This window comes from Panulirus ornatus, chromosome 65 (genome assembly GCF_036320965.1).
Source record: "Panulirus ornatus isolate Po-2019 chromosome 65, ASM3632096v1, whole genome shotgun sequence".
Taxonomy (NCBI): Eukaryota; Metazoa; Arthropoda; class Malacostraca; order Decapoda; family Palinuridae; genus Panulirus; species Panulirus ornatus.
In genome coordinates this window covers 44,950-72,478 of record NC_092288.1, presented here as the reverse complement: position 1 = coordinate 72,478, position 27,529 = coordinate 44,950, and the positions used below count along the sequence as shown (strand labels likewise).

The 27,529-nt window shown below is 44.3% G+C and overlaps 1 protein-coding gene across 2 annotated transcripts; it reads left to right on the top strand.

Annotated features, from left to right (window-relative positions):
* Positions 1-26,134, top strand: LOC139746638 (uncharacterized). 2 transcript variants are annotated; one of them, XM_071658057.1, is made up of 5 exons: positions 2,215-4,670; positions 13,980-14,365; positions 16,625-16,768; positions 20,132-20,299; positions 23,774-25,914. In XM_071658057.1, the coding sequence occupies exons 2-5, from the start codon at positions 14,234-14,236 to the stop codon at positions 25,445-25,447; spliced, it is 2,118 nt and encodes a 705-aa protein (XP_071514158.1). In that variant the 5' UTR covers positions 2,215-4,670; positions 13,980-14,233; the 3' UTR covers positions 25,448-25,914. The 2 variants fall into 2 exon arrangements, with proteins under 2 accessions (XP_071514159.1, XP_071514158.1); XM_071658058.1 differs by lacking the exon at positions 13,980-14,365 and having other exon boundaries at positions 1-4,670; positions 23,774-26,134.
* Positions 26,135-27,529: the final 1,395 nt, after the last annotated feature.

The following is a 27,529-nucleotide window of genomic DNA, read 5'->3' as shown; positions in this document are numbered from 1 at the left end:
AGCCCGGGAGGTTCTAGTAGGCTTGGGGATGGGCAGGTAGCCCGGGAGGTTCTGGTAGGCTTGGGGATGGGCAGGTAGCCCGGTGAGGCTCTGGTAGGCCTGGGGACGGGTTGGTAGCCCGGGGAGGCTTTTGTAGGCCTGGGGATGGCTAGGTAGCCCAGGAGGCTCTGGTAGGCCTGGGAACAGGTTGGTAGCCCGGGGAGGCTCTGGTAGGCCTGGGGGTGGGTAGGCAGTGCAGGAAACTCTGGTAGGTCTGGGGATAGCTCGGGAGGCTTTGGTAGGCCTGAGGATAGTTAGTAAAGTTAGCCCGGGAAGGCTTTGTTAGGCCTGGGAATGGGTAGGTAGTTCTGAAAGGCTCTGGTGACCCTGGGGATGGGTGGGTAGCCCGGGAGGCTCTGGTAAGCCTTGGGAGATGTATGTATTCCCAGGATTACTCTTTTAGATCTGGTAAACGTAGGTAGCCTTGGCTAGGATCTGCGAGTCCTGAGGAAGCCTCAGAGGCCCTGATATGCCTGAGGAAGGGTATGTTGCCCTAGGGAGGATATACTAGGCCTGGAAAAGGGTAGGTGGCCCCAGGGAAGCTCTACTAGGCCTAGGGAAATGTAGGAAGGCTAAGTGAGGTTCTGGTAGGTAGCCCTGGGTACTGTGAGTTGGGCTTGGAGTCGACGGTCCTCTGTAGGTTCACACAGGTCCCAGGTAGGTTCATACAGGTCCCAGGTAGGTCTCTGGTAGGTTCACACAGGTCCCAGGTAGGTGTCTTACGTACATACAAATCCCAGTTGTGTTCATACGTGATCCTGGTAGGTTCACACAGGTCCCAGGTAGGTCTCTAGTAGGTTCACACAGGTCCCAGGTAGGTTCATACAGGTCCGAGGTAGGTGTCTTGCGTACATACAAATCCTAGTTGGGTTCATACGTGATCCTGGTAGGTTCACACAGGTCCCAGGTAGGTTCATATAGGTCCCATGTAGGTTTCTGGTAGGTCACACAGGTCCTAGGTAGGTTCATACAGGTTCCAGGTAGGTGTCTGGTATGTTCATACAGGACCCTGGTTGGTGTCTGGAAGGTTCATAGTCCCAGGTAGGTTCATACAGGTCCCAGGTAGGTGTGTTAGGTACAAACAAATCCCAGTTAGGTTTATACGTGTCCAAGGTAGATGTCTGGTAGGTTCACACAGGTCCCAGGTGTCTGGTTTGTTCATACAGGTCCCAGGTAGGTGTGTTAGGTACATACAGATTCCAGTCAGGTTCATACATGTCCCAGGTAGGTATCTGGTAGGTTCACACAGGTCCTAGGTAAGTTCATACATGTCCCAGGTAGGTGTCTGGTAGGTTCACACAGGTCCTAGGTAAGTTCATACCGGTCATTGGTAAGTACCTGCTGATAGGTTCAAACAAGTCCCAGGTAGGTGTCTAATAAGTTCATACGGGTCCCAGGTAGATGTACTTACATAGAGGCTGTGACAAGCAGTACCCGGTAGGTTCGTATAGGCCTGAGCAGTACCAGGTAGTCCCAAGTAGATGTGGTTAGCCCCGGGCAGGCCCAGGTAGGTAGGTAGGTAGGTAGCGCCAGCGTCACTTTCACTGGTGCGGCGGCGGCGGCGGCCGGTGACCCCAGCAGCTGCTCGTGAAGGGGGAAACGTGGCGCGACGTTATGGGGGAAAGTGGCCTCATTCATCAGTAGTGTGGTGGGCAGGTTCCTCATGCTTCCTGACACCAGACCTGACAACACCTGGTGACATCAGGGACTTGTGCCACTATCACCAGCTATTGTGAACCCCATCCTTAAAATTGCTCGTCCATTGCCATTATCACCTGTTACTGTGCACCTCATGCTCATTGTGCCATTATCACCTGTTACTGTGCACCCCATGCTCATTGTGTGCCATTATCATCTGTTACTGACACCTCCTGCTCATTGTGCCATTATCACCTGTTACTGTGCACCCCATGTTCATCCTGTGCCATTATCACCAGTTACTGTGCACCTCATGCTCATCCTGTGCCATTGTCACCTGTTACTGTGCACCCCATGTTCATCCTGTGCCATTGTCACCTGTTACTGTGCACCCCATGTTCATCCTGTGCCATTGTCACCTGTTACTGTGCACCCCATGCTCATTATATGCCATTATCACCTGTTACTGTGCACCCCATGCTCATCCTGTGCCATTATCACCTGTTACTGTGCACCCCATGCTCATTATATGCCATTATCACCTGTTACTGTGCACCCCATGCTCATCCTGTGCCTTTGTCACCTGTTACTGTGCACCCCATGCTCATTATCACCTGTTACTGTGCACCCCATGCTCATCCTGTGCCATTATCACTTGTTACTGTGCACCCCATGCTCATCCTGTGCCATTATCACCTGTTACTGTGCATCCCATGCTCATTATGTGCCATTATCACCTGTTACTGTGCACCCTATGCTCATTATGTGCCATTATCACCTGTTACTGTGCACCCTATGCTCATTATGTGCCATTATGACCTGTTACTGTGCACCCCATGCTCATCCTGTGCCATTATCACCTGTTATTGTGCATCCCATGCTCATTATGTGCCATTATCACCTGTTACTGTGCACCCTATGCTCATTATGTGCCATTATCACCTGTTACTGTGCATCACATGCTCATCCTGTGCCATTATCACTTGTTACTGTGCACCCCATGCTCATCCTGTGCCATTATCACTTGTTACTGTGCACCCCATGCTCATTATGTGCCATTATCACCTGTTACTGTGCACCCCATGCTCATTATGTGCCATTATCACCTGTTACTGTTCACCCCATGCTCATTATCACCTGTTACTGTTCACCCCATGGTCATTATCACCTGTTACTGTTCACCCCATGCTCATTATCACCTGTTACTGTGCACCCCATGCTCATCCTATGCCATTATCACTTGTTACTGTGCACCCCATGCTCATCCTGTGCCATTATCACCTGTTACTGTGCATCCCATGCTCATTATGTGCCATTATCACCTGTTACTGTGGAGACTTCCCCAGGTGTGGTGTCTGAGGGGAGGTGCAGGCTTCCCCAGGTGTTGTGTGAGGGGAGATGCAGGCTTCCCCAGGTGTGGCGTCTGAGGGGAGGTGCAGTCTTACCCAGGTGTGGCGTCTGAGGGGAGGTGCAGGCTTCCCCAGATATGGAGTCTTATGGGAGGTGCAGGCTTCCCCAGATACGGCTTCTGATGGGAGGTGTAGGCTTCCCCAGGTGTGGTGCCTGAGTGTAGGTGCAGGCTTCCCCCAGGTGTGACGTCTGAGGGGAGATGTAGGCTTCCCCAGGTGTGGCGTGAGAGGGGAGATGCAGCCTTCCCCAGGTGTGGTGTCTGAGGGGAGGTGCAGGCTTCCCCAGATATGGCGTTTGATGGGAGGTGCAGGGTTCTCCAGGTGTTGCGTCTGATGGGAGGTGCAGGTTTCTCCAGGTATGACGTCTGAGGGAAGGTGTAGGGTTCCCCAGGTGTGGCGTCTTAGGGGAGATGCAGGATTCCTCAGGCGTGGCCTCTGTGGGGAGGTGCAGTCTTCCCCAGTTAAGGTGTCTGTGGGGAGGTGCAGGCTTCCCTAGGTGTGGCTTCTGAAGGGAGGTACAGGCTTCCCCAGATATGGCATCTGTGGGGAAATGCAGGCTTCCAAGGTATGGTGTCTGAGGGGAGGTGGAGGCTTCCTCAGGTATGGCGTCTGAGGGGAGGTGCAGGCTTCCCCAGATGTGGCGTCTGAGGGGAAGAGCAGGCTTTCCCAGTTGGAGGGTCTGAGGGGAGGTGCAAGCTTCCCCCGGTATGGCGTCTGAGGGAAGGTGCAGGCTTCCCAAGGTATGGCGTCTAAGAGGATGTGCAATCTTCCCCAGGTACAGCGTCTGATGGGTCGTGCAGGCTTCCCCAGGTGTGGCATCTGAGGGGTGATGCAGGCTCCCCAGATATGGCGTCTAATGGGAGGTGCAGGTTACCCCAGGTGTGGTGTCTGAGGGGAGGTGCAGGCTTCCTCAGGTATCACGTGAGGGCAGGTGCATGGTTCTCCAGGTATGTAGTCTGAGGTTAGATGCAGGCTTCCCAAGCCGTGGCGTCTGAGGGGAGGTGCAGGCTTCCCAAGGTGTGGTGTCTGAGGGGAGGTGCAGGCTTCTCTGGTTGGGGCGTCTGATGGGAGGTGCAGGCTTCCCAAGGTGTGGCGTCTGAGGGGAGGTGTTGTGGTACTGTGGTGTGATGGTGACAACAAAGTGGTTGTGGTAGTGCTTATAACAATTCCTCATCAATTTTTGGCCTTACATTAAGGACGTCCACACAATCAGGAATCGTACTTATATCAGTTAATATCAAATTATAACTTCCTAGCAGAGTCAGACTTTTCTAATGACCATGATAGTGATGATGAAGGGCCGGTCATTAGTGGCGTGTGGAAGCTACGCTCCGGGAGCGAGCAGCGGCCGCCGCCATGAACGAGCCAGGCGACAGTTGGCCATATGAAAGTGAAGAAGGTGGATGTGTCAGTGTGGGCTCCCGGTCGACGGGTTCTGCCACACCTTCTCTTACACGTATTACTTATACTTACCAAGCTAATATTTACTTTGAAATGTTTGTAGTGAAGTATGAGTGTTGTTGAGAATAATGAGATATGCTTACCCATATATTGGTCGTGGATAATGATCCTGCAACACTACAGGTATGTATGTAGCACTTTCATCTGGTCTTCCCCAGTTTAACTTCATCATTTTGTATTTTTACATTAAATACCTCAATGTCGAATTGTTTGCTCGAGGTACTGATCATACAACTCGTATATATGAAAATTGTTCACTTGCTTATTATTTGTAAAGAAATACTTCATATCTTAGTATTTGCAAAGAAGTACTTCATAACTTATTTAACCTCTTGTTTGTATAACGTCTCCATCATTCTCTTATAAAGAAATGTTAACCCTCCTCGACAGATGTTTTATATATATGTTCATATCATCCAGGAGGACAGAATCATAGTTTATTGCCAATAACCTAGCCGCCGTGACCGGCTGCCATTGGATGGAACTTTTGAATATCGTTGTCTATAAGAATAATTATAACTTCTTTAACAAGTCAAACATAAAGATCATTGATGGTTTCTTAATGTAGTTCCGCATTACTAGCCAGTAATTTGGTTCTACATTGCTAGAACAGTATTCAATGAATAAATAACACTTGAGGCTTTTATTAAACGATAATGAGATAATCGTGACCAGTTGGGGAAGATGTAAAGCAGAAACAAGTAATAGTATTACCTAATTTGCTACTTCAAAATTAATTCCCGGGAAAAGGTGTGTGGGGCCTGGTTGTGCTTTCGGTGGTTTACACATGACAGCTACAGACTGGATGTGGCCTTGCTTTCTGTTTCTGGCGCTAACGCGGGAAACGGAGGTCAAGTATGGAGGGGCATGTGTAAATACAAGAGAACCTAACCTAACCTTGCAAGTAGAGTGTCAATATTGTAATGGTCACGTTGGAGGCTGCCTCAGGAAAGCGGTCTCCAGTACATTTCTATGAGTGGACAAGGAAGCAGATAAGCAGAATGAACCATAGGCTGAGTGCGGAGGGAAACAGCACAAAGATGGGTACCATGTTTGATGGTACAACAAAGGGTATGATAAATGTTAAGCAGGTGGCAGAAGGGTATGATAATGTTAAGCGGGTGGCAGTAGGGTATATGATAATGTTAAGCAGGTGGCAGTAGGGTATGATGAGGTTAGGCAGGTGGCAGTAAGGTATGATGAGGTTAGGCAGGTGGCAGTAGGGTATGATAATGTTAGGCGGGTGGCAGAAGGGTATAGCTGTCAGGCAGGTGGCACTGGGGGATGATAATGTTAAGCGGGTGGCAGTAGGGTATGATAATGTTAGGGCGGGTGACAACAGGGTATGATAGTGTTAGGCTGGTGGCAGAAGGGTATGTTAATGTTAGGCGGGTGCCAGTAGGGTATGATAATGTTAGGCGGGTAGCAGTAGGGTATGATACTGTTTGGGGGGTAGCAGTAGGGTATGATAATGTTAGGCGTGTGGCAGTAGGGTATGATAATGTTAAGCGGGAGGCAGTAGGGTATAATAATGTTAGGCGAGAGTCAGTAGGGTACGATATGTTAAAAGGGTGGTATTAGGGTTCGATAAATGTTAAGCGGGTTGCAATAGGGTATGATAATGTAAAACGGGTGGCAGTAGAGTATGATAATGTAAAACGGGTGACAGTAGGGTATGATTATGTCAAGCTGGTAGCAACAGGGTATGATAATGTCGAGCGGGTAGCAATAGGATATAATAACGTCAAGCGGGTGGCAGTAGGGTGTGATAATGTTAAGCAGGTGGCAGTAGGGTATGATATATGTTAAGCGAGTGGCATTAGGGTATGATAATGTTATACGGGTGGCATTAGGGTATGATAATGTTAAGCGGGTGGCATTGAGGTATGATAATGTTAAGCGGGTGGCATTAGGGTATGATGATGTTAAGCGGGTGGCACTGGGGTATAATAATGTTAAGCGGGTAGCATTAGGGTATGATGAATGTAAAGCGGGTGGTATTAGGGTATGATAAATGTTAAGCGAGAGGCATCAGGTTATGATAATAGGCAGGTGGCAGTAGGGTATGATAATGTTAAGCGGGTGGCAGTAGGGTATGATAATGTTAAGCGGGTGGCAGTAGGGTATGATGTTAAGCGGGCACCAGTAGGGTATGATAATGTTAACCGGGTGGCAGTGGGGTATGATAATGTTAAGCCGGTGGCAATAGGGTATGATAATGTTAAGCGGGTGGCAGTAGGGTATAATAATGTTAAGCGGGTAGCAGTAGGGTATGATAATGTTAAGCGGGTGGTAGTAGGGTATGATAATGTTAAGCGGGTGGCGGTAGGGTATGATAATGTTAAGGGGGTGGCAGTAGGGTATGATAATGTTAAGCGGGTGGCAGTAGGGTATGATAATGTTAAGCGGGTGGCAGGAGGGTATGATAATGTTAAGCGGGTGGCAGTAGGGTGTGATAATGTTAAGCGGGTGGTAGTAGGGTATGATAATGTTAAGCGGGTGGCAGTAGGGTATGATAATGTTAAGCGGGTGGCAGTAGGGTATTATAATGTTAAGCGGGTGGCAGTAGGGTATGATAATGTTAAGCGGGTGGTAGTAGGGTATGATAATGTTAAGCGGGTGGCAGGAGGGTATGATAATGTTAAGCGGGTGGTAGTAGGGTATGATAATGTTAAGCGGGTGGCAGTAGGGTGTGATAACGTTAGGCGGGTGGCAGTAGGGTATGATAATGTTAGGCGGGTGGCAGGAGGGTATGATAATGTTAAGCGGGTGGCAGTAGGGTGTGATAATGTTAAGCGGGTGGCAGTAGGGTATGATAATGTTAAGGGGGTGGCAGTAGGGTATGATAATGTTAAGCGGGTGGCAGTAGGGTATGATAATGTTAAGCGGGTGGCAGTAGGGTATGATAATGTTAAGCGGGTGGCAGTAGGGTATGATAATGTTAAGTGGGTGGCAGTAGGGTATGATAATGTTAAGCGGGTAGCAGTAGGGTATGATAATGTTAAGCGGGTGGCAGTAGGGTATGATAATGTTAAGCTGGTGGCGGTAGGGTGTGATAATGTTAAGCGGGTAGCAGTAGGGTATGATAATGTTAGGCGGGTGGCAGTAGGGTATGATAATGTTAACCGGGTGGCAATAGGGTATGATAATGTTAAGCCGGTGGCAGTAGGGTATGATAATGTTAAGCGGGTAGCAGTAGGGTATGGTAATATTAAGCGGGTGGCAGGAGGGTATGATAATATTAAGCCGGTGGTAGTAGGGTGTCATAATGTTAAGCGGGTGGCAGTAGGGTATGATAATGTTTAGCGGGTGGCAGGAGGGTATGATATGTTAGGCGTGTGGCAGGAGGGCATAAATTACTGAAGATATAAGATGTTCTGGAAGGAGGTAAATAAAGTGCGTAAGACAAGGGAGCAAATGGGAACTTCAGTGAAGGGGGCTAATGGGGAGGTGATAACAAGTAGTGGTGATGTGAGGAGATGGAGTGAGTATTTTGAAGGTTTGTTGAATGTGTTTGATGATAGAGTGGCAGATATAGGGTGTTTTGGTCGAGGTGGTGTGCAAAGTGAGAGGGTTAGGGAAAATGAATTGGTTAACAGAGTAGAGGTAGTAAAAGCTTTGCGGAAGATGAAAGCCGGCAAGGCAGCAGGTTTGGATGGTATTGCAGTGGAATTCATTAAAAAAAGGGGGTGACTGTATTGTTGACTGGTTGGTAAGGTTATTTAATGTATGTATGACTCATGGTGAGGTGCCTGAGGATTGGCGGAATGTGTGCATAGTGCCATTGTACAAAGGCAAAGGGGATAAGAGTGAGTGCTCAAATTACAGAGGTATAAGTTTGTTGAGTATTCCTGGTAAATTATATGGGAGGGTATTGATTGAAAGGGTGAAGGCATGTACAGAGCATCAGATTAGGGAGGAGCAGTGTGGTTTCAGAAGTGGTAGAGGATGTGTGGATCAGGTGTTTGCTTTGAAGAATGTATGTGAGAAATACTTAGAAAAACAAATGGATTTGTATGTAGCATTTATGGATCTGGAGAAGGTATATGATAGAGTTGATAGAGATGCTCTGTGGAAGGTATTAAGAATATATGGTGTGAGAGGCAAGTTGTTAGAAGCAGTGAAAAGTTTTTATCGAGGATGTAAGGCATGTGTACGTGTAGGAAGAGAGGAAAGTGATTGGTTCTCAGTGAATGTAGGTTTGCGGCAGGGGTGTGTGATGTCTCCATGGTTGTTTAATTTGTTTATGGATGGGGTTGTTAGGGAGGTGAATGCAAGAGTTTTGGAAAGAGGGGCAAGTATGAAGTCTGTTGTGGATGAGAGAGCTTGGGAAGTGAGTCAGTTGTTGTTCGCTGATGATACAGCGCTGGTGGCTGATTCATGTGAGAAACTGCAGAAGCTGGTGACTGAGTTTGGTAAAGTGTGTGAAAGAAGAAAGTTAAGAGTAAATGTAAATAAGAGCAAGGTTATTAGGTAAAGTAGGGTTGAGGGTCAAGTCAATTGGGAGGTAAGTTTGAATGGAGAAAAACTGGAGGAAGTAAAGTGTTTTAGATATCTGGGAGTGGATCTGGCAGCGGATGGAACCATGGAAGCGGAAGTGAATCATAGGGTGGGGGAGGGGGCAAAAATCCTGGGAGCCTTGAAGAATGTGTGGAAGTCGAGAACATTATCTCCGAAAGCAAAAATGGCTATGTTTGAAGGAATAGTGGTTCCAACAATGTTGTATGGTTGCGAGGCGTGGGCTATGGATAGAGTTGTGCCCAGGAGGGTGGATGTGCTGGAAATGAGATGTTTGAGGACAATGTGTGGTGTGAGGTGGTTTGATCGAGTAAGTAATGTAAGGGTAAGAGAGATGTGTGGGAATAAAAAGAGCGTGGTTGAGAGAGCAGAAGAGGGTGTTTTGAAATGGTTTGGGCACATGGAGAGAATGAGTGAGGAAAGATTGACCAAGAGGATATATGTGTCGGAGGTGGAGGGAACGAGAAGTGGGAGACCAAATTGGAGGAGGAAAGATGGAGTGAAAAAGATTTTGAGTGTTCGGGGCCTGAACATGCAGGAGGGTGAAAGGCGGGCAAGGAATAGAGTGAACCGGATCGATGTGGTATACCGGGGTTGACGTGCTGTCAGTTGATTGAATCAGGGCATGTGAAGCGTCTGGGGTAAACCATGGAAAGTTGTGTGGGGCCTGGATGTGGAAAGGGAGCTGTGGTTTCGGGCATTATTGCATGACAGCTAGAGACTGAGTGTGAACGAATGGGCCCTTTGTTGTCTTTTCCTAGCGCTACCTCGCACACATGAGGGGGGAGGGGGATGGTATTCCATGTCTGGTGAGGTGGCGATGGGAATGAATAAAGGCAGACAGTGTGAATTGTGCATGGGTATATATGTATGTGTCTGTGTGTGTATATATATGTGTACATTGAGATGTATAGGTATGTATTTTTGCGTGTGTGGACGTGTATGTATATACATGTGTATGGGGGTGGGTTGGGCCATTTCTTTCGTCTGTTTCCTTGCGCTACCTCGCAAACGCGGGAGACACCGACAAAGCAAAATAAATAAATAAATAATAAGCTTGTAAGTATAAATTACTGAAGGTATAAGCTTGTAAGTATAAATCTGAAAATATAAGCTTTTAAGTATAAATTACTGAAGATATAAGCTTGTAAGCATAAATTACTGAAGATATAAGCTTGTAAGTATAAATTACTGAAGATATAACCTTGGAAGTATAAATCACTGAAGATATAAGCTTGTAAGTATAAGTTACTGAAGATATAAGCTTGTGAGTATAAATTACTGAAGATATAAGTTTGTGAGTATAAATTACTAAAGATATAAGCTTGGAAGTATAAATTACTGAAGGTATAAGCTTGGGAGTATAAATTACTGAAGATATAAGCTTGTAAGTATAAATTACTGAATATACAAGCTTGTGAGTATAAATTACTGAAGATATAAGCTTGTAAGTATAAATTACTGAAGATATAACCTTGGAAGTATGAATTACTGAAGATATAAGCTTGGAAGTATAAATTACTGAAGATATAAGCTTGGAAGTATAAATTACTGAAGATATAAGCTTGTGAGTATAAATTACTTAAGATGTAAGCTTGGGAGTATAAATTACTGAAGATATAAGCTTGGAAGTATAGATTACTGAAGATATAAGCTTGTAAGTATAAATTATTGAAGATATAACCTTGGAAGTATAAATTACTGAAGATATAACCTTGGAAGTATAAATTACTGAAGATATAAGCTTGGAAGTATAAATTATTGAAGATATAAGCTTGCGAGTATAAATTACTGAAGATATAAGCTTGGAAGTATAAATTACTGAAGATATAAGCTTGGAAGTATAAATTATTGAAGATATAAGCTTGGAAGTATAAATTACTGAAGATATAAGCTTGTGAGTATAAATTACTGAAGCTATAAGCTTGTAAGTATAAATTACTAAAGGTAAATAAGCTTGTAAGTATAAATTACTGAAGATATAAGCTTGTAAGTATAAATTACTGAAGATATAACCTTGGAAGTATAAATTACTGAAGGTATAAGCTTGGAAGTATAAATTACTGAAGGTATAACCTTGGAAGTATAAAATACTGAAGATATAACCTTGGAAGTATAAATTACTGAAGATATAACCTTGGAAGTATAAATTACTGAAGGTATAAGCTTGTATGTATAAATTACTGAAGATATAACCTTGGAAGTATAAATTACTGTAGATATAAGCTTGGAAGTATAAATTACTGAAGATATAAGCTTGTAAGTATAAATTACTGAAGCTATAAGCTTGTAAGTATAAATTACTAAAGGTAAATAAGCTTGTAAGTATAAATTACTGAAGATATAAGCTTGGAGGTATAAATTACTGAAGATATAAGCTTGGAAGTATAAATTACTGAAGATATAAGCTTGGAAGTATAAATTACTGAAGATATAAGCTTGTGAGTATAAATTACTGAAGCTATAAGCTTGTAAGTATAAATTACTAAAGGTAAATAAGCTTGTAAGTATAAATTACTGAAGATATAAGCTTGTAAGTATAAATTACTGAAGATATAATCTTGGAAGTATAAATTACTGAAGATATAAGCTTGGAAGTATAAATTACTGAAGGTATAAGCTTGGAAGTATAAATTACTGAAGATATAACCTTGCAAGTATAAATTACTGAAGATATAACCTTGGAAGTATAAATTACTGAAGGTATAAGCTTGTATGTATAAATTACTGAAGATAAATGTTTGGAAGCATAAATCACTGGAGATATAAGTTTGAGTATAAATCTGAAGATATAAGCTTGTATGTATAAATTACTGAAGATATAAGCTTGTGAGTATAAATTACTGAAGATATAAGCTTGGGAGTATAAATTACTGAAGATATAAGCTTGGAAGTATAAATTATTGAAGATATAACCTTGGAAGTATAAATTACTGAAGATATAACCTTGGAAGTATAAATTATTGAAGATATAACCTTGGAAGTATAAATTACTGAAGATATAAGCTTGTAAGTATAAATTACTGAAGATATAAGCTTGGAAGTATAAATTACTGAAGATATAAGCTTGAGTGTTTATATTACTGAAGATATAAGCTTGTGGGTATAAATTACTGAATATATAAGCTTGAGTGTTTATATTACTGAAGATGTAAGCTTGTGGGTATAAATTACTGAATATATAAGCTTGAATGTTTATACTACTGAAGATATAAGCTTGTGGGTATAAATTACTGAATATATAAGCTTGAATGTGGATATTACTAAAGATATATGCTTGTGAATGTACATTACTGAAGATGTAAGATTGTCAGTGTACATTACTGAAGATAAAAGCTTGTAAGTTCATATTACTGAAGATATAAGCTTGTCAGTATATATTACTGAAGATATAAGCTTGTGAGTATATATTACTTAAGATACAAGCTTGTGAGAATATATTTCTTAAGATGTAAGCTTGTATGTATTACTGAAGATATAAGCTTGTGTGTATATATTACTTAAGATATAAGCTTGTGATTATGATATTAATTATGATTATGAAGATATGAGCTTGAAAGTGTACATTACTGAAGATATAAGCTTGTGAGTATATATTACATAAGATATAAGCTTGTAAGTCTATATTACCTAAGATATAAGCTTGTGAGAATATATTTCTTTAGATATAAGCTTGTGAGTATATATCACTGAAGATATGAGCTTGTGATTATGAACTGCTGAAGATATGAGCTTGAAAGTATACATTACTGAAAATATATGCTTGCGAGGATATATTACTGATGACAGAAGCTTATAAATTACTTGTTATAAGCTTGTGAGTATAAATTACTTAAAAATAAGCTTGTGAGACTATATTTCTTGAGATATAAGCTTGAGAGTATATATTACTGAAGATATAACTTTGTGAGTATATATTACTGAAGATATAAGCATGTGAGTATATACTATTGAAGATATAAGTTTTTGGTTTATATTACTGAGGATATAAGCTTGTGAGTATATATCACTTAAAATATAAGCTTGTGAGAATATATTTCTAAAGATATAAGCTTGTGATTATATATTACTGAAGATATAAGCTTTTGAGTCTATATTACTGAAGGTATAAGCTTGCGGGTATATATGACTGAAGATATTAGCTTGTAAGTATATATTATTGAAGGTATAACTTTGTGAGTATATCTTATTAAAGATGTAAGCCTGTCAGTATATATTACTGATGGTATAAGCTTGTGAGTGTATATGACTTCAAGATATTAGCTTGTAAATATATATGACTGAAGATATATGTTTGTGAGTATATATTATTGAAGATGTAAGCTTGTGAGTATATCTAACTGAATATATAAGCTTGTGAGTATATATTACTGAAGATATAAGCTTGTGAGTATATATTACTTAAAATATAAGCTTGTGAGAATATATTTCTTAAGATATAAGCTTGTGATTAAATATTACTGAATATATAAGCTTGTGAGTATATATTACTGAAGGTATAAGCTTGCGGGTATAAATGACTTATGATATTAGCTTGTAAATATATATAACTGAAGATATATGTTTGTGAGTACATATTATTGAAGATGTAAGCTTGTAAGCATATATTACTGAAAATGTGGACTTATAAGTGTTTATTACTGAAGATGAGGGTATTCCCTCAAAGGCCCAGTCCTCTGTTCTTAACGCTACCTCGCTAATGCGGGAAATGGCGAATAGTTTGAAAGAAAGAAAATAAGTTTCAGTATACATTAGTGGCCATATATGCTAAGAAGTATACATTATTTAAAGTCATGCAGTTATTAGTATGATCTAGTCAAAATGAAATCAGTCTCTCTAGTTTTTTCTAGTATAATTTGGCCAATAGATAGCTACCGTATTGATCAAAGTAACGATTATTTTCTTTCTTTTCAGGTAATATGGTCACCTACTGAGTGAGAGGAAGATTAATGCTTACTGGATCTGGAGAAATACTATGAAGAAATATAAATACTGACCTCAGAAATGGATGAATGTTATAACCTTAATGTCAATAACTTACATATAGTGATTTTGAATATGTTGAAAATTAATTAAGAATGACTAAGTGAAGAAAAGAGAGATGATGTTCCTGAAGGAAGGAGCCAAGTGAAGCAGCAGAGTAACGTCTGTTGGAGAAGGCAAGCAACATGTTCTCATGTGAAGTGGTGTATCATGGGAGGCGTCTTGTACAGGGTGCCCAGTCCTCTGCCACACTCACTGCCCTCGTCGACCACATCCTTCACCCACCCACATACCTCCAAACCCATAGTTATGTCAAGGTATTCCAACTCTGTGGTTTCTCTCCTGTCATATAAAACTACATATGTTACAGCAAAATATTTGTCACTTTAGGACCAACCAAAACTATTGCCAGCTCCCCTTCACAATGCTGTCTCGCCTTATAGATGAAAGTTTGATTCTTTATACGTCATCTCTTATGACGTCGTGTACAGTTGCTTCACTATACGTCATGTTACGACGTAGTGTAAAGTTGCTTCACTGTACGTCATGTTACGACGTCGTGTACAGTTGCTTCACTATACGTCATGTTACGACGTCGTGTACAGTTGCTTCACTATACGTCATGTTATGACGTAGTGTACAGTTGCTTCACTGTACGTCATGTTACGACGTCGTGTACAGTTGCTTCACTATACGTCATGTTACGACGTAGTGTACAGTTGCTTCACTATACGTCATGTTACGACGTAGTGTCCAGTTGCTTCACTGTACGTCATGTTACGACGTCGTGTACAGTTGCTTCACTATACGTCATGTTACGACGTAGTGTACAGTTGCTTCACTGTACGTCATGTTATGACAATGTACAATTGCTTTATTGTACGTCGTCTGTTACGACGTAGTGTACAGTTGCTTCACTATACGTCATGTTACGACATAATGTACAATTGCTTTATTGTACGTCGTCTGTTACGACGTAGTGTACAGTTGCTTCACTATACGTCATCTGTTACGACGTAGTGTACAGTTGCTTCACTATACGTCATGTTACGACAATGTGCAATTGCTTTATTGTACGTCGTCTGTTACGACGTAGTGTACAGTTGCTTCACTATACGTCATCTGTTACGACGTAGTGTACAGTTGCTTCACTATACGTCATCTGTTACGACATCGTGTACAGTTGCTTCACTATACGTCATCTGTTACGACATAATGTACAATTGCTTTATTGTACGTCGTCTGTTACGACGTAGAGTTGCTTCAACACACGTCGTATGTTACGACGCAGAGTTGCTTCACCACACGTCGTCTGTTACGACGTAGAGTTGCTTCACCACACGTCGTATGTTACGACGTAGAGTTGCTTCACCACACGTCGTATGTTACGACGTAGAGTTGCTTCACCACACGTCGTATGTTACGACGTAGAGTTGCTTCACCACACGTCGTATGTTACGACGCAGAGTTGCTTCACCACACGTCGTATGTTACGACGTAGAGTTGCTTCACCACACGTCGTATGTTACGACGTAGAGTTGCTTCACCACACGTCGTATGTTACGACGTAGAGTTGCTTCACCACACGTCGTATGTTACGACGCAGAGTTGCTTCACCACACGTCGTATGTTACGGCGCACTGAACAGTTGCTTCACTAAGGTCATCCTCTGTTACGATTTGGTGTACATTGTATGAAGACGTAATGTAGAGATGGCTCTCTGTACGTCGTTAGGACGTACAATTGGCTCACTGTACGTCGTGTGTTGGGACGCAGTGTACAGATGGCTCACTGTACGTCGTGTGTTAGAACGTAGTGTACAGATGGCCTGCACGTCGTACTAGGACGGAGTGCACAGATGGCTCTCTGTACGTCGTTACGACGTAGTGTACAGATGGCTCACTGTACGTCGTATTAGGACGTAGTGTACAAATGGCTCACTGTACGTTGTGTTAGGACGTAGTGTACAGCTGGCTCACTGTGTACCCCAATGACTTGATGCCTCAGTGGCCATGTGTCCTCCAGTGGTCACGTGCCCTCCAGTGGCCATGGGTCCTCCAGTGACCATGTGTCCTCCAGTGGTCACGTGTCCTCCAGTGGCCATTTGCCCTTCAGTGATCCTGTGTCTTTCAGTGGTCACGTGTCCTTCAGTGGTCATGTGTTCTCCAGTGACCGTGTGTGCTCCAGTGGTCATGTGTTCTCCAGTGGTCATGTGTTCTCCAGTGACCGTGTGTCCTCCAATGGTCATGTGTTCTCCAGTGGTCATATGTCCTTCAGTAGTCATGTGTTCTCCAGTGACCCTGTGTCCCTCAATGACCCTATGCCCTTCAGCTGTCATGTGTCCTCCAGTGGCCAAGTGTCTTCCAATGACTCCATGTCCTCCAATAACCCTGTGTTCTTCAATGATCCTGTATCCTCTAGTGGTCATGTGTCCTCCAGTGGTCATGTGTCCTCCGGTAGTAATATGTCCTTCAGTGGTCATATGTCTTCCAGGGGTCATGTGTCCTCTTGTGGCCATGTGTCCTTCAGTGACCCTGTTTCCCTCAGTGAGTGACCTTGCCTCTTGTCCTGGGCAGAGAGAGAGCGAACGGTGTCAACTGGTGTGTGACGACGAACACATTCGCGTGACAACCATCAGGAAGGATGAAGGCTTCGAGTCTGACACAGAGTCTTCTGGCAGTGCCTGTGACGACCCCTACTGTGGCACCCAGGATATCAAGGTGAGTGGCTGTGCAGCACCAGGATATCAAGGTGAGTGGCTGTGCAGCACCAGGATATCAAGGTGAGTGGCTGTGCAGCACCAGGATATCAAGGTGAGTGGCTGTGCAACACCAGGATATCAAGGTGAGTGGCTGTGCAGCACCAGGATATCAAGGTGAGTGGCTGTGCAGCACCAGGATATCTAGGTGAGTGGCTGTGCAGCACCAGGATATCAAGGTGTGTGGCTGTGCAGCACCAGGATATCAAGGTGAGTGGTTGTGCAGCACCAGGATATCAAGGTGAGTGGCTGTGCAGCACCAGGATATCAAGGTGAGTGGCTGTGCAGCACCAGGATATCAAGGTGAGTGGCTGTGCAGCACCAGGATATCAAGGTGTGTGGCTGTGCAGCACCAGGATATCAAGGTGAGTGGCTGTGCAGCACCAGGATATCAAAGTGAGTGGCTGTGCAGCACCAGGATATCAAGGTGAGTGGCTGTGCAGCACCAGGATATCAAGGTGAGTGGTTGTGCAGCACCAGGATATCAAAGTGAGTGGCTGTGCAGCACCAAAAAATCAAGGTGAATGGCTGTGTGGCACCAAGATATCAAGGTGAGTGGCTGTCTGGCACCAGAATATCAAGGTGAGTGGCTGTGTGGCTCCAGAATATCAAGGTGAGTGGCTGTGCAACACCAAGATATCAAGGTGAGTGGTTGTGTGGCACCAAGATATCAAGGTGAGTGGCTGTGTGGCACCAAGATATCAAGGTGAGTGGTTGTGTGGCACCAAGATATCAAGGTGAGTGGCTGTGCAGCACCAAAAAATCAAAGCGAGTGGCTATGTGGCACCAAGATATCAAGATGAGTGGCTGTGTGGCACCAGAATATCAAGGTGAGTGGCTGTGTGGCTCCAGAATATCAAGGTGAGTGGCTGTGCAACACCAAGATATCAAGGTGAGTGGTTGTGTGGCACCAAGATATCAAGGTGAGTGGTTGTGTGGCACCAAGATATCAAGATGAGTTTCTGTGTGGCACCAGGATATCAAGGCGAGTGGCTGTGTGGCACACAAGATATCAAGATGAGTGGCTGTGAGGCACCAGGATATCAAGGTGAGTGGCTGTGTAGGATCCAGGATATCAAGGTGTGTGGCACCAGGATATCAAGGTGAGTGGCTATGTGGCACCAAAATATGAAGATGAGTGGCTGTGTGGCACCAGGATATCAAGGTGAGTGGCTATGTGGCACCAAAATATGAAGATGAGTGGCTGTGTGGCACCAGGATATGAAGATGAGTGGCTGTGTGGCACCAGGATATCAAGTTGAGTGGCTGTATAGGATCCAGGATATCAATGTGTGTGGCTGTGTGGCACCAGGATATCAAGGTAAGTGGCTGTGTGGTACCAAAATATCAAGATGAGTGGCTGTGTAGCACCAGGATATGAAGATGAAGGGCTGTATGGCACCAGGATATCAAGGTGAGTGGCTGTGTAGGATCCACGATATCAAGGTGTGTGGCACCAGGATATCCAAGGTGAGTGGCTATGTGGCACCAAAATATGAAGATGAGTGGCTGTGTGGCACCAGGATATCAAGGTGAGTGGCTATGTGGCACCAAAATATGAAGATGAGTGGCTGTGTGGCACCAGGATATCAAGGTGAGTGGCTGTGTAGGATCCAGGTTATCAAGGTGAGTGGCTGTGTGGCACCAGGATATCAAGGCGAGTGGCTGTGTGGCACCAAGATATCAAGGTGAGTGGCTGTGTGGCACCGGGATATCAAGGCGAGTGGCTGTGTGGCACCAGGATATCAAGGTGAGTGGTTGTGTGGCACCAAGATATCAAGGTGAGTGGCTGTGTGACACCAGGATATCAAGGTGAGTGGCTGTGTGGCACCAGGATATCAAGGTGAGTGGTCGTGTGGCACCAAGATATCAAGGTGAGTGGCTGTGTGGCACCAGGATATCAAGGTGAGTGGTTGTGTGGCACCAAGATATCAAGGTGAGTGGCTGTGTGGCACCGGGATATCAAGGTGAGTGGCTGTGTGGCACCAGGATATCAGGGTGAGTGGCTGTGTAGGACCCAGGATATCAAGGTGTGTGGCTGTGTGGCACCAAGATATCAAGACGAATGGCACCCAGAACATGAAGGTGAAGGACTGGGTGGCACCCAGAACATGAAGGTGAAGGACTGGGTGGCACTCAGAACATGTTGAAGGACTGGGTGGCACCCAGAACATGAAGGTGAAGGACTGGGTGGCACTCAGAACATGTTGAAGGACTGGGTGGCACTCAGAACATGAAGGTGAAGGACTGGGTGGCACTCAGAACATGTTGAAGGACTGGGTGGCACCCAGAACATGAAGGTGAAGGACTGGGTGGCACTCAGAACATGAAGGTGAAGGACTGGGTGGCACTCAGAACATGTTGAAGGACTGGGTGGCACCCAGAACATGAAGGTGAAGGACTGGGTGGCACTCAGAACATGAAGGTGAAGGACTGGGTGGCACTCAGAACATGTTGAAGGACTGGGTGGCACCCAGAACATGAAGGTGAAGGACTGGGTGGCACCCAGAACATGAAGGTGAAGGACTGGGTGGCACTCAGAACATGAAGGTGAAGGACTGGGTGGCACTCAGAACATGAAGGTGAAGGACTGGGTGGCACTCAGAACATGAAGGTGAAGGACTGGGTGGCACCCAGAACATGAAGGTGAAGGACTGGGTGGCACTCAGAACATGAAGGTGAAGGACTGGGTGGCACCCAGAACATGAAGGTGAAGGACTGGGTGGCACTCAGAACATGTTGAAGGATTGGGTGGCACGGATTATATTGGCTGAGTGGGAGGTAGGGGTTACATGGGCTGAATGATCGATATGGGTTACAGCGTGGATGGTTTGTGATACAGGGGTTGAATGACTGGCATAGGCTGAATTATCAGAGTGGTTAATAAGGGTTACAGGGGTTGAGTAGGTTACTGAGGCGGAGTGGGTGATAAAGGTTACGGGGAATGAATGGGTGATAATGGGTACTGAGGCTAAATGGGTGATAATGGTTACAGGGGCTGAGAGGGTGAGTTTACAGGAGTTGAATGGGGGATAATGGTTACTGGGGCTGAGTGGGTGGCACGGGTTACTGGGGTTGAGTGGGTGATAACAGTTACTGGGGCTGAGTGTGTGGCACGGGTTACACGGTTGAGTGGGTGATAAGGGTTACTGGGGCTGAGTAGATGGCATGGGTTACTGGGGCTCACTGGGTGTTAACAGTTACTGGGGCTGAGTGTGTGGCACGGGTTACAGGGGTTGAGTGGGTGATAAGGGTTACTGGGGCTGGATGAAGAGTTTTGAGACGTATGAGCATGTCACTAAGATTGTAATGTCGGTAATTACAGATGATCAATGACCACGTGTTAAGGTTGGACCAGCTGATAAGTGAGGATAGAGAGAGTCACACTACCTCTGACGAGACCTTGTCATCGGCCACCAGCAGCGGCGCTGAGAGTGAGGACGACTCTCCCAGAACAGCTGGTCTATCCTGCCCCGCACCAACTACCCAACAGGTGAGAAGAACCACCCACCAAACTCAAGGACCAACAATTACACGTACACTTAACACAGTGACCAACACTCACACGTACACTTAACACAGTGACCAACACTCACACGTACAGTTAACACAGTGACCAACACTCATACGTACAGTTAACACATGGACCAACACTTACACGTAACACAGGGACCACCACTCACACGTACACTTAACACAGTGACCAACACTCACACGTACACTTAACACAGTGACCAACACTCACACGTACAGTTAACAAAGTGACCAACACTCATACGTACAGTTAACACATGGACCAACACTTACACGTAACACAGGGACCACCACTCACACGTACACTTAACACAGGGACCAACACTTACACGTACACTTAACACGGGGACCAACACTCACACGTACAGTTAACACAGGGACCAACACTCACACGTACAGTTAACACAGGGACCAACACTCACACCTACACTTAACACAGGGACCAACACTCACACGTACAGTTAACACAGGGACCAACACTCACACGTACACTTAACACAGGGACCAACACTCACACGTACACTTAACACAGGGACCAACACTCACACGTACAGTTAACACAGGGACCAACACTCACACGTACACTTAACACAGGGACCAACACTCACACGTACACTTAACACAGGGACCAACACTCACACGTACACTTAACACAGGGACCAACACTCACACGTACAGTTAACACAGGGACCAACACTCACACGTACACTTAACACAGGGACCAACATTCATACCTACTGTTAAAACACGGATCAACAGCCACACGTTCACTTAACACAAGGACCAACACCCACACGTACAGTTAACACAGGGTCCACCACCCATATGTACAGTTAACACAGGGACCAACACCCACACGTACAGTTAACACAGGGTCCACCACCCATATGTACAGTTAACACAGGGACCAACACCCACACGTACAGTTAACACAGGGTCCACCACCCATATGTACAGTTAACACAGGGACCAACACCCACACGAATAATTAACAAAGGGTCCAACACTCACACGTACAGTCAAAACAGGGACCAATATCCACACGTACAGTTAACACAGGTGACCAACATCCACACGTACAGTTAACACAAGGAGCAACACCCACACGTACAATTAATACAGTGGACCATTACCCACATGCAAGTAACACAGTGAACCATTACTGACATGCAGGTAACACAGTGGACCATCAACCACTTGCAGGTAACACAATGGACCATTACCTACATGCAGTTAACACAATGGACCATTATCCACATGCAGGTAATACAGCGGACCATTAACCACATGCAGGTAACACAGTTGACCATTATCCACATGCTGGTAACACAGTGGACTATCATCCAAATGCAAGTAATACGGTGGACCATTACCCACATGCAAGTAACACAATAGACCATTGTCCACGTGCAGGTAACACGGTGGACCATTACCCACATGCAGGTAACACAGTGGACCATTATCTACATGCAGGTAACACAGTGGACCATTACCCACATGCAGGTAACACAGTGGACCATCATCCACTTGCTGGTAACACAGTGGACCATTATCCACATGCAGGTAACACAGTGGACCATTATCCACATGCAGGTAACACAGTGGACTATTACCCACATGCAGGTAACACAGTGAACCATTATCCACATGCAGGTAACACAGTGGACTATTATCCAAATGCAAGTGACACAGTGGACCATTATTACCCACATGCAGGTAACACAGTGGACCATTATCCACATGCAGATAACACAGTGGACTATTACCCACATGCAGGTAACAAAGTGGACAGTATCCACATGCTGGTAACAAAGTGGACCAATATCCACATGCAGGTAACACAGTGGACCATTATCCACATGCTGGTAACAAAGTGGACCATTATCCACATGCAGGTAACACAGTGGACCATTACCCACATGCAGGTAACACAGTGGACCATTATCCACATGCAGGTAACACAGTGGACCATTATCCACAAGCAGGTAACACAGTGGACCATTATCCACATGCAGGTAACAAAGTGGACCATTACCACATGCAGGTAACACAGTGGACCATTATCCACATGCAGGTAACAATATATTTTCAGTATCATCGGGTTTGCTTTCATATTTCGATCATAATTTCCCCCCCGAATGTTTTCATCATTATCGCTTAATTATATATTTTGATTATTTTTGCCTTACTGAGTATTTTCAGCATTGTTTTCCTATAGAATATTTCTATTGTTTTTAGCTAATTCAATTATTGGATTTTTTTGTCTCTGAATATTCTGAGTTTTCCTAGTAAATATTTGTCAATATTGCTTAAATGAATATTTGATTATTTTTACGTAACCGAGGCTTTTGATCATTGTCTTCATACTGGGTATATTCATTATTATTGCCTAACTGAATATTTTGATTACCTTACTCAATATTTTGGTCATTGTTTCCCTACTGGATATTTTCGTCATTGTTGCCCAACTGGATGGTCTAAATATTTTTATCCTACTGAATATTTTGATTCTATTTGCTGAATGGACTTTTTTTTTTTTATCATTGATTACCTTCTGGATATCATCATCATGATTGCTTACAGAATATTTTGATTCTATTTTCTCAATGGAATCTTTTGATCATTGTTTACCTTATGGGTATCATCATTATTGCTTATTGAATATTTTGATTTCATTTGCTCAATGGAATCTTTTGATCATTGTTTACCAATTGGCTATTTTCATCATTATTGCTTAACTGATTATTTTGACAATTTTTGCCCCTGATATTGAATTTCTTTTCCCACTGGATATTTTCATTATTGCCTGATTGATTATTTTTACCTTAATGGTTTTGATAATTGTGTTCATTGTTGTCGTACTGAATTTATTTGGAAATGTTTACAATATTGGCAGCTTTATTTTTTAATTTGTGTTCCCTTTTCATTTCATAAAGTATCATTTGATCCAGTTTTAAACATTATGACTGAGATGGCCGGTATGGCGTTAGTTCTTAGCTGCTCATTTGAACAATCATACACAAAGAACATTTTAACTCTACCTCCACGGCTATAATTATTGTGGAGCCAAGACACAAGATGTGCGCTAGCGTCTCATGTCATTATGACAGTTGTCATCTGATACCTTGACATACTTGAAGAAATGTATTTTCAGACATTTGTAGAACAGTTCCTTTAATATTTACTGAGTTAGATCCCTGATTATGGTTAACTCCAGATAGTGTATTAAAAGTTGAGACAAAGGTTAAAGATGAATATATTATGTTTCTGAACAGGTTGAGGTTAACAAGACTGGTAGTGTTAATGACATGTTGAGACAGAGGTTAAAGATGAACATTTTATGTTTCTGAACAGGTTGAGGTCAACAAGACTGGTAGTGTTAATGACAAGTTGAGACAGAGGTTAAAGATGAACATTTTATGTTTCTGAACAGGTTGAGGTCAACAAGACTGGCAGTGTTAATGACATGTTCCTGATGAGCGACATACTATACTGCCACGTGTCGCCTGCCACACCCAGGGTCCTGGTGGTAGTGGTTAAGGATCCAGGAACTAGTCAGGTACTTGCCCACGTCTTTCAGTGCCCTAATGAGGACACCGCACGCAACTTGTACGCCCATTATAAGGAAGCCAGCAACAAATACAAGCTAAACAGGTACAGGAATAGTAAGAGGAAGCCCGACGTAACGCAAATCGGGGCACTAAGGACCCACAAGACCAGCATCCAAAAGGCTATCAGCAACGCCGCCGCCAAACTTCAGAGCGGCAGCAGCTTGAACCGTCTTGAGGGCGGATTTCGTGGTTCGCTACGGGCCTGGGAGGCACAGGTGTACGTCCCCGACAAGCAAGGCCACAACGACAAGAACGTCAACGTCATCCAGATTCGGGACAACGAGTCAGGGAGCGAGGAGCCTCAATCCTGGAACCCTGCCCAACACACAGACGTGAACGGCGTCACTCACATCGAGGTCGACAGTGGTCCGTACAGTCTAATTAACTGTTGCTCAACATCAGAGGTCAACACATTGGTAGGTCTAAATGTTACAAACTCCTCCCCGTTTTCCTCGTCCCTAAATTCAGTGGCGACTCGATCTCACCACAGAAATGACAGCCTGAGCCTGAAGAGCATTACCGGAAGTGACGGTGTGAGAGGCGCCAGCAGCGGGGGGCTGGTAGCAGGAGACCTAGATAGGAGGAGCAGACAACGTCAGCCGCCTCTTTTGCTCCGACGAGACGAGTTTCCCCACCAAGACCAGTGTTTCAAGTCTGATGAAAGACGAAATGAAGATAACTTGGGGAGAAACGAATCAAAGAAAGAAGACGTACGGCGAGAGAAGAAAACCCGAAATGAATGTTTTCAGACAGGCAGTAGTGGAAGGAGCAGGAGAGACTGGCACGAAGGGGAACGGGGAGGATTGTACGAGGTGTCCAGACCAACTGTGGAAGCCATGATCCCTCGCCTCACCCAGCCGCGGCCCCGCGACCACTCCCGCGCCCGCATACGCAACTCTCATAATAAGGGCCCTGCGCCTCCTCCTCCTCCGCCACGCCGACATCCGGACAACCCGGCTCTACTTCTCGTCCCCACAAAAAGTGGAGCAGAAACTGCACGTGCATTTTATCCTAAAGAATCTCACATTGTACGAGGCAACAAGATAGTGCGGGTAGACGCTGCTGCAAGTTACCGGGCTGGTTGGCTCTGCCATGACGATAATCGTCACCAATATTACGAATACCATGCTACCACACTGACACCACCAACAGAGTCCATTGTCACTCCCGAGATGAGGCGAAGATCACGATCCAAGAGTCCGGCACGGCGACCCATGGCTCACAGGTATATTGACGCCGTTTCTACCTTCAGCTTGTCGCAGAAGCTTAAGGACATATCTGACGCTGTTTTCACAGGCAGACGGAGCTCAACCCTTTATGATAGTCAGGTAGTTGGAGATGTTAGAGGTCATCAAGGGTTAGGTGTTGGTGTGGTGGTGGACGGAGAGGCAACTCTCAGACCAGTCATCAAGAAGGGTGGCAGACACGAAGGCTCACCTCAGGTCAGACGAGTCACCTTCAGTGCCTATGCTACAGTCCAGGTTATGGAGGCGTGACGTCATCAGACCTGGTGATCCTGAGCCTCAGTAATGATGACCAGCTCATGATGATTAGCTTTCTCTATGACTATACCACCAGTGTATGACCAGCTCATTATGATTAGCTTTCTCTATAACTATACCACCAGTGTATGACCAGCTCATTATGATTAGCTTTCTCTATAACTATACCACCAGTGTATGACCAGCTCATTATGATTAGCTTTCTCTATGACTATACCACCAGTGTATGACCAGCTCATGATGATTAGCTTTCTCTATGACTGACTATACCACCAGTGTATGACCAGCTCATGATGATTAGCTTTCAGTATGACTATACCACCAGTGTGTGACTAACTACACCACCAGTGTGACTGACTATACCACCAGTGTGTGACTGATATACCACCAGTGTATGACCAGCTCATTATGATTAGCTTTATAACTATACCACCAGTGTGTGACTGATATACCACCAGTGTATGACCAGCTCATGATGATTATCTTTCAGTATGACTATACCACCAGTGTGTGACTGACTACACCACCAGTGTGACTGACTATACCACCAGTGTGTGACTGATATACCACCAGTGTATGACCAGCTCATTATGATTAGCTTTATAACTATACCACCAGTGTGTGACTAACTACACCACCAGTGTGACTGACTATACCACCAGTGTGTGACTGATATACCACCAGTGTGTGACTGACTATAACACCAGTGTGTTACTGACTATACCACCAGTGTGTGACTGACTATAACACCAGTGTGTTACTGACTATACCACCAGTGTGTGACTGATATACCACCAGTGTGTGACTGACTATAACACCAGTGTGTGACTGACTATACCACCAGTGTGTGACTGACTATAACACCAGTGTGTTACTGACTATACCACCAGTGTGTGACTGATATACCACCAGTGTGTGACTGACTATAACACCAGTGTGTGACTGACTATACCACCAGTGTGTGACTGACTATACCACCAGTGTGTGACTGACTATAACACCAGTGTGTTACTGACTATACCACCAGTGTGTGACTGATATACCACCAGTGTGTGACTGACTATAACACCAGTGTGTGACTGACTATACCACCAGTGTGTGACTGACTATACCACCAGTGTGTGACTAACTATATCACCAGTGTGACTAACTATACCACCAGAGTTGCTAACTATACCACCCGTGTTACTAACTATATCACCAGTGTATGACTGACTATATCACCAGTGTTACTAACTATATCACCAGTGTATGACTGACTATATCACCAGTGTGTGGCTGACTGTATCACTAGTGTATGACTGACTAAACCATCAGTTTATGACTGACTATACCACCAGTGTTACTAACTATATCACCAGTGTATGACTGACTATATCACTAGTGTGTGACTGACTGTATCACTAGTGTATGACTGATTAAACCACCAGTGTATGACTGACTATACCACCAGTGTTACTAACTATACCACCAGTGTATGACTGACTATATCACCAGTGTTACTAACTATATCACCAGTGTATGACTGACTACATCACCAGTGTATGACTGACTATACCACCCGTGTTACTAACTATACCACCAGTGTTACTAACTATATCACCAGTGTATGACTGACTATACCACCAGTGTTACTAACTATATCACCAGTGTATGACTGACTAAACCACCAGTGTTGCTAACTATACCACCAGTGTATGACTGACTATACCACCAGTGTTACTAACTATATCACCAGTGTATGACTGACTAAACCACCAGTGTTGCTAACTATACCACCAGTGTATGACTGACTATACCACCAGTGTTACTAACTATATCACCAGTGTATGACTGACTATACCACCAGTGTTGCTAACTATACCACCAGTGTATGACTGACTATACCACCAGTGTTACTAACTATATCACCAGTGTATGACTGACTATACCACCAGTGTTACTAACTATACCACCAGTGTATGACTGACTACATCACCAGTGTATGACTGACTATACCACCCGTGTTACTAACTATACCACCAGTGTTACTAACTATATCACCAGTGTATGACTGACTATACCACCAGTGTTACT

Excerpts from the sequence above, each read along its gene's own strand:
- LOC139746638 (XM_071658057.1), top strand. The coding sequence starts at position 14,234 with ATGTTCTCATGTGAAGTGGTGTATCATGGGAGGCGTCTTGTACAGGGT. Across the intron at positions 14,366-16,624 it reads AAACCCATAGTTATGTCAAG|AGAGAGAGCGAACGGTGTCA; the intron begins GTATTCCAACTC and ends TGTCCTGGGCAG. Across the intron at positions 16,769-20,131 it reads GTGGCACCCAGGATATCAAG|ATGATCAATGACCACGTGTT; the intron begins GTGAGTGGCTGT and ends CGGTAATTACAG.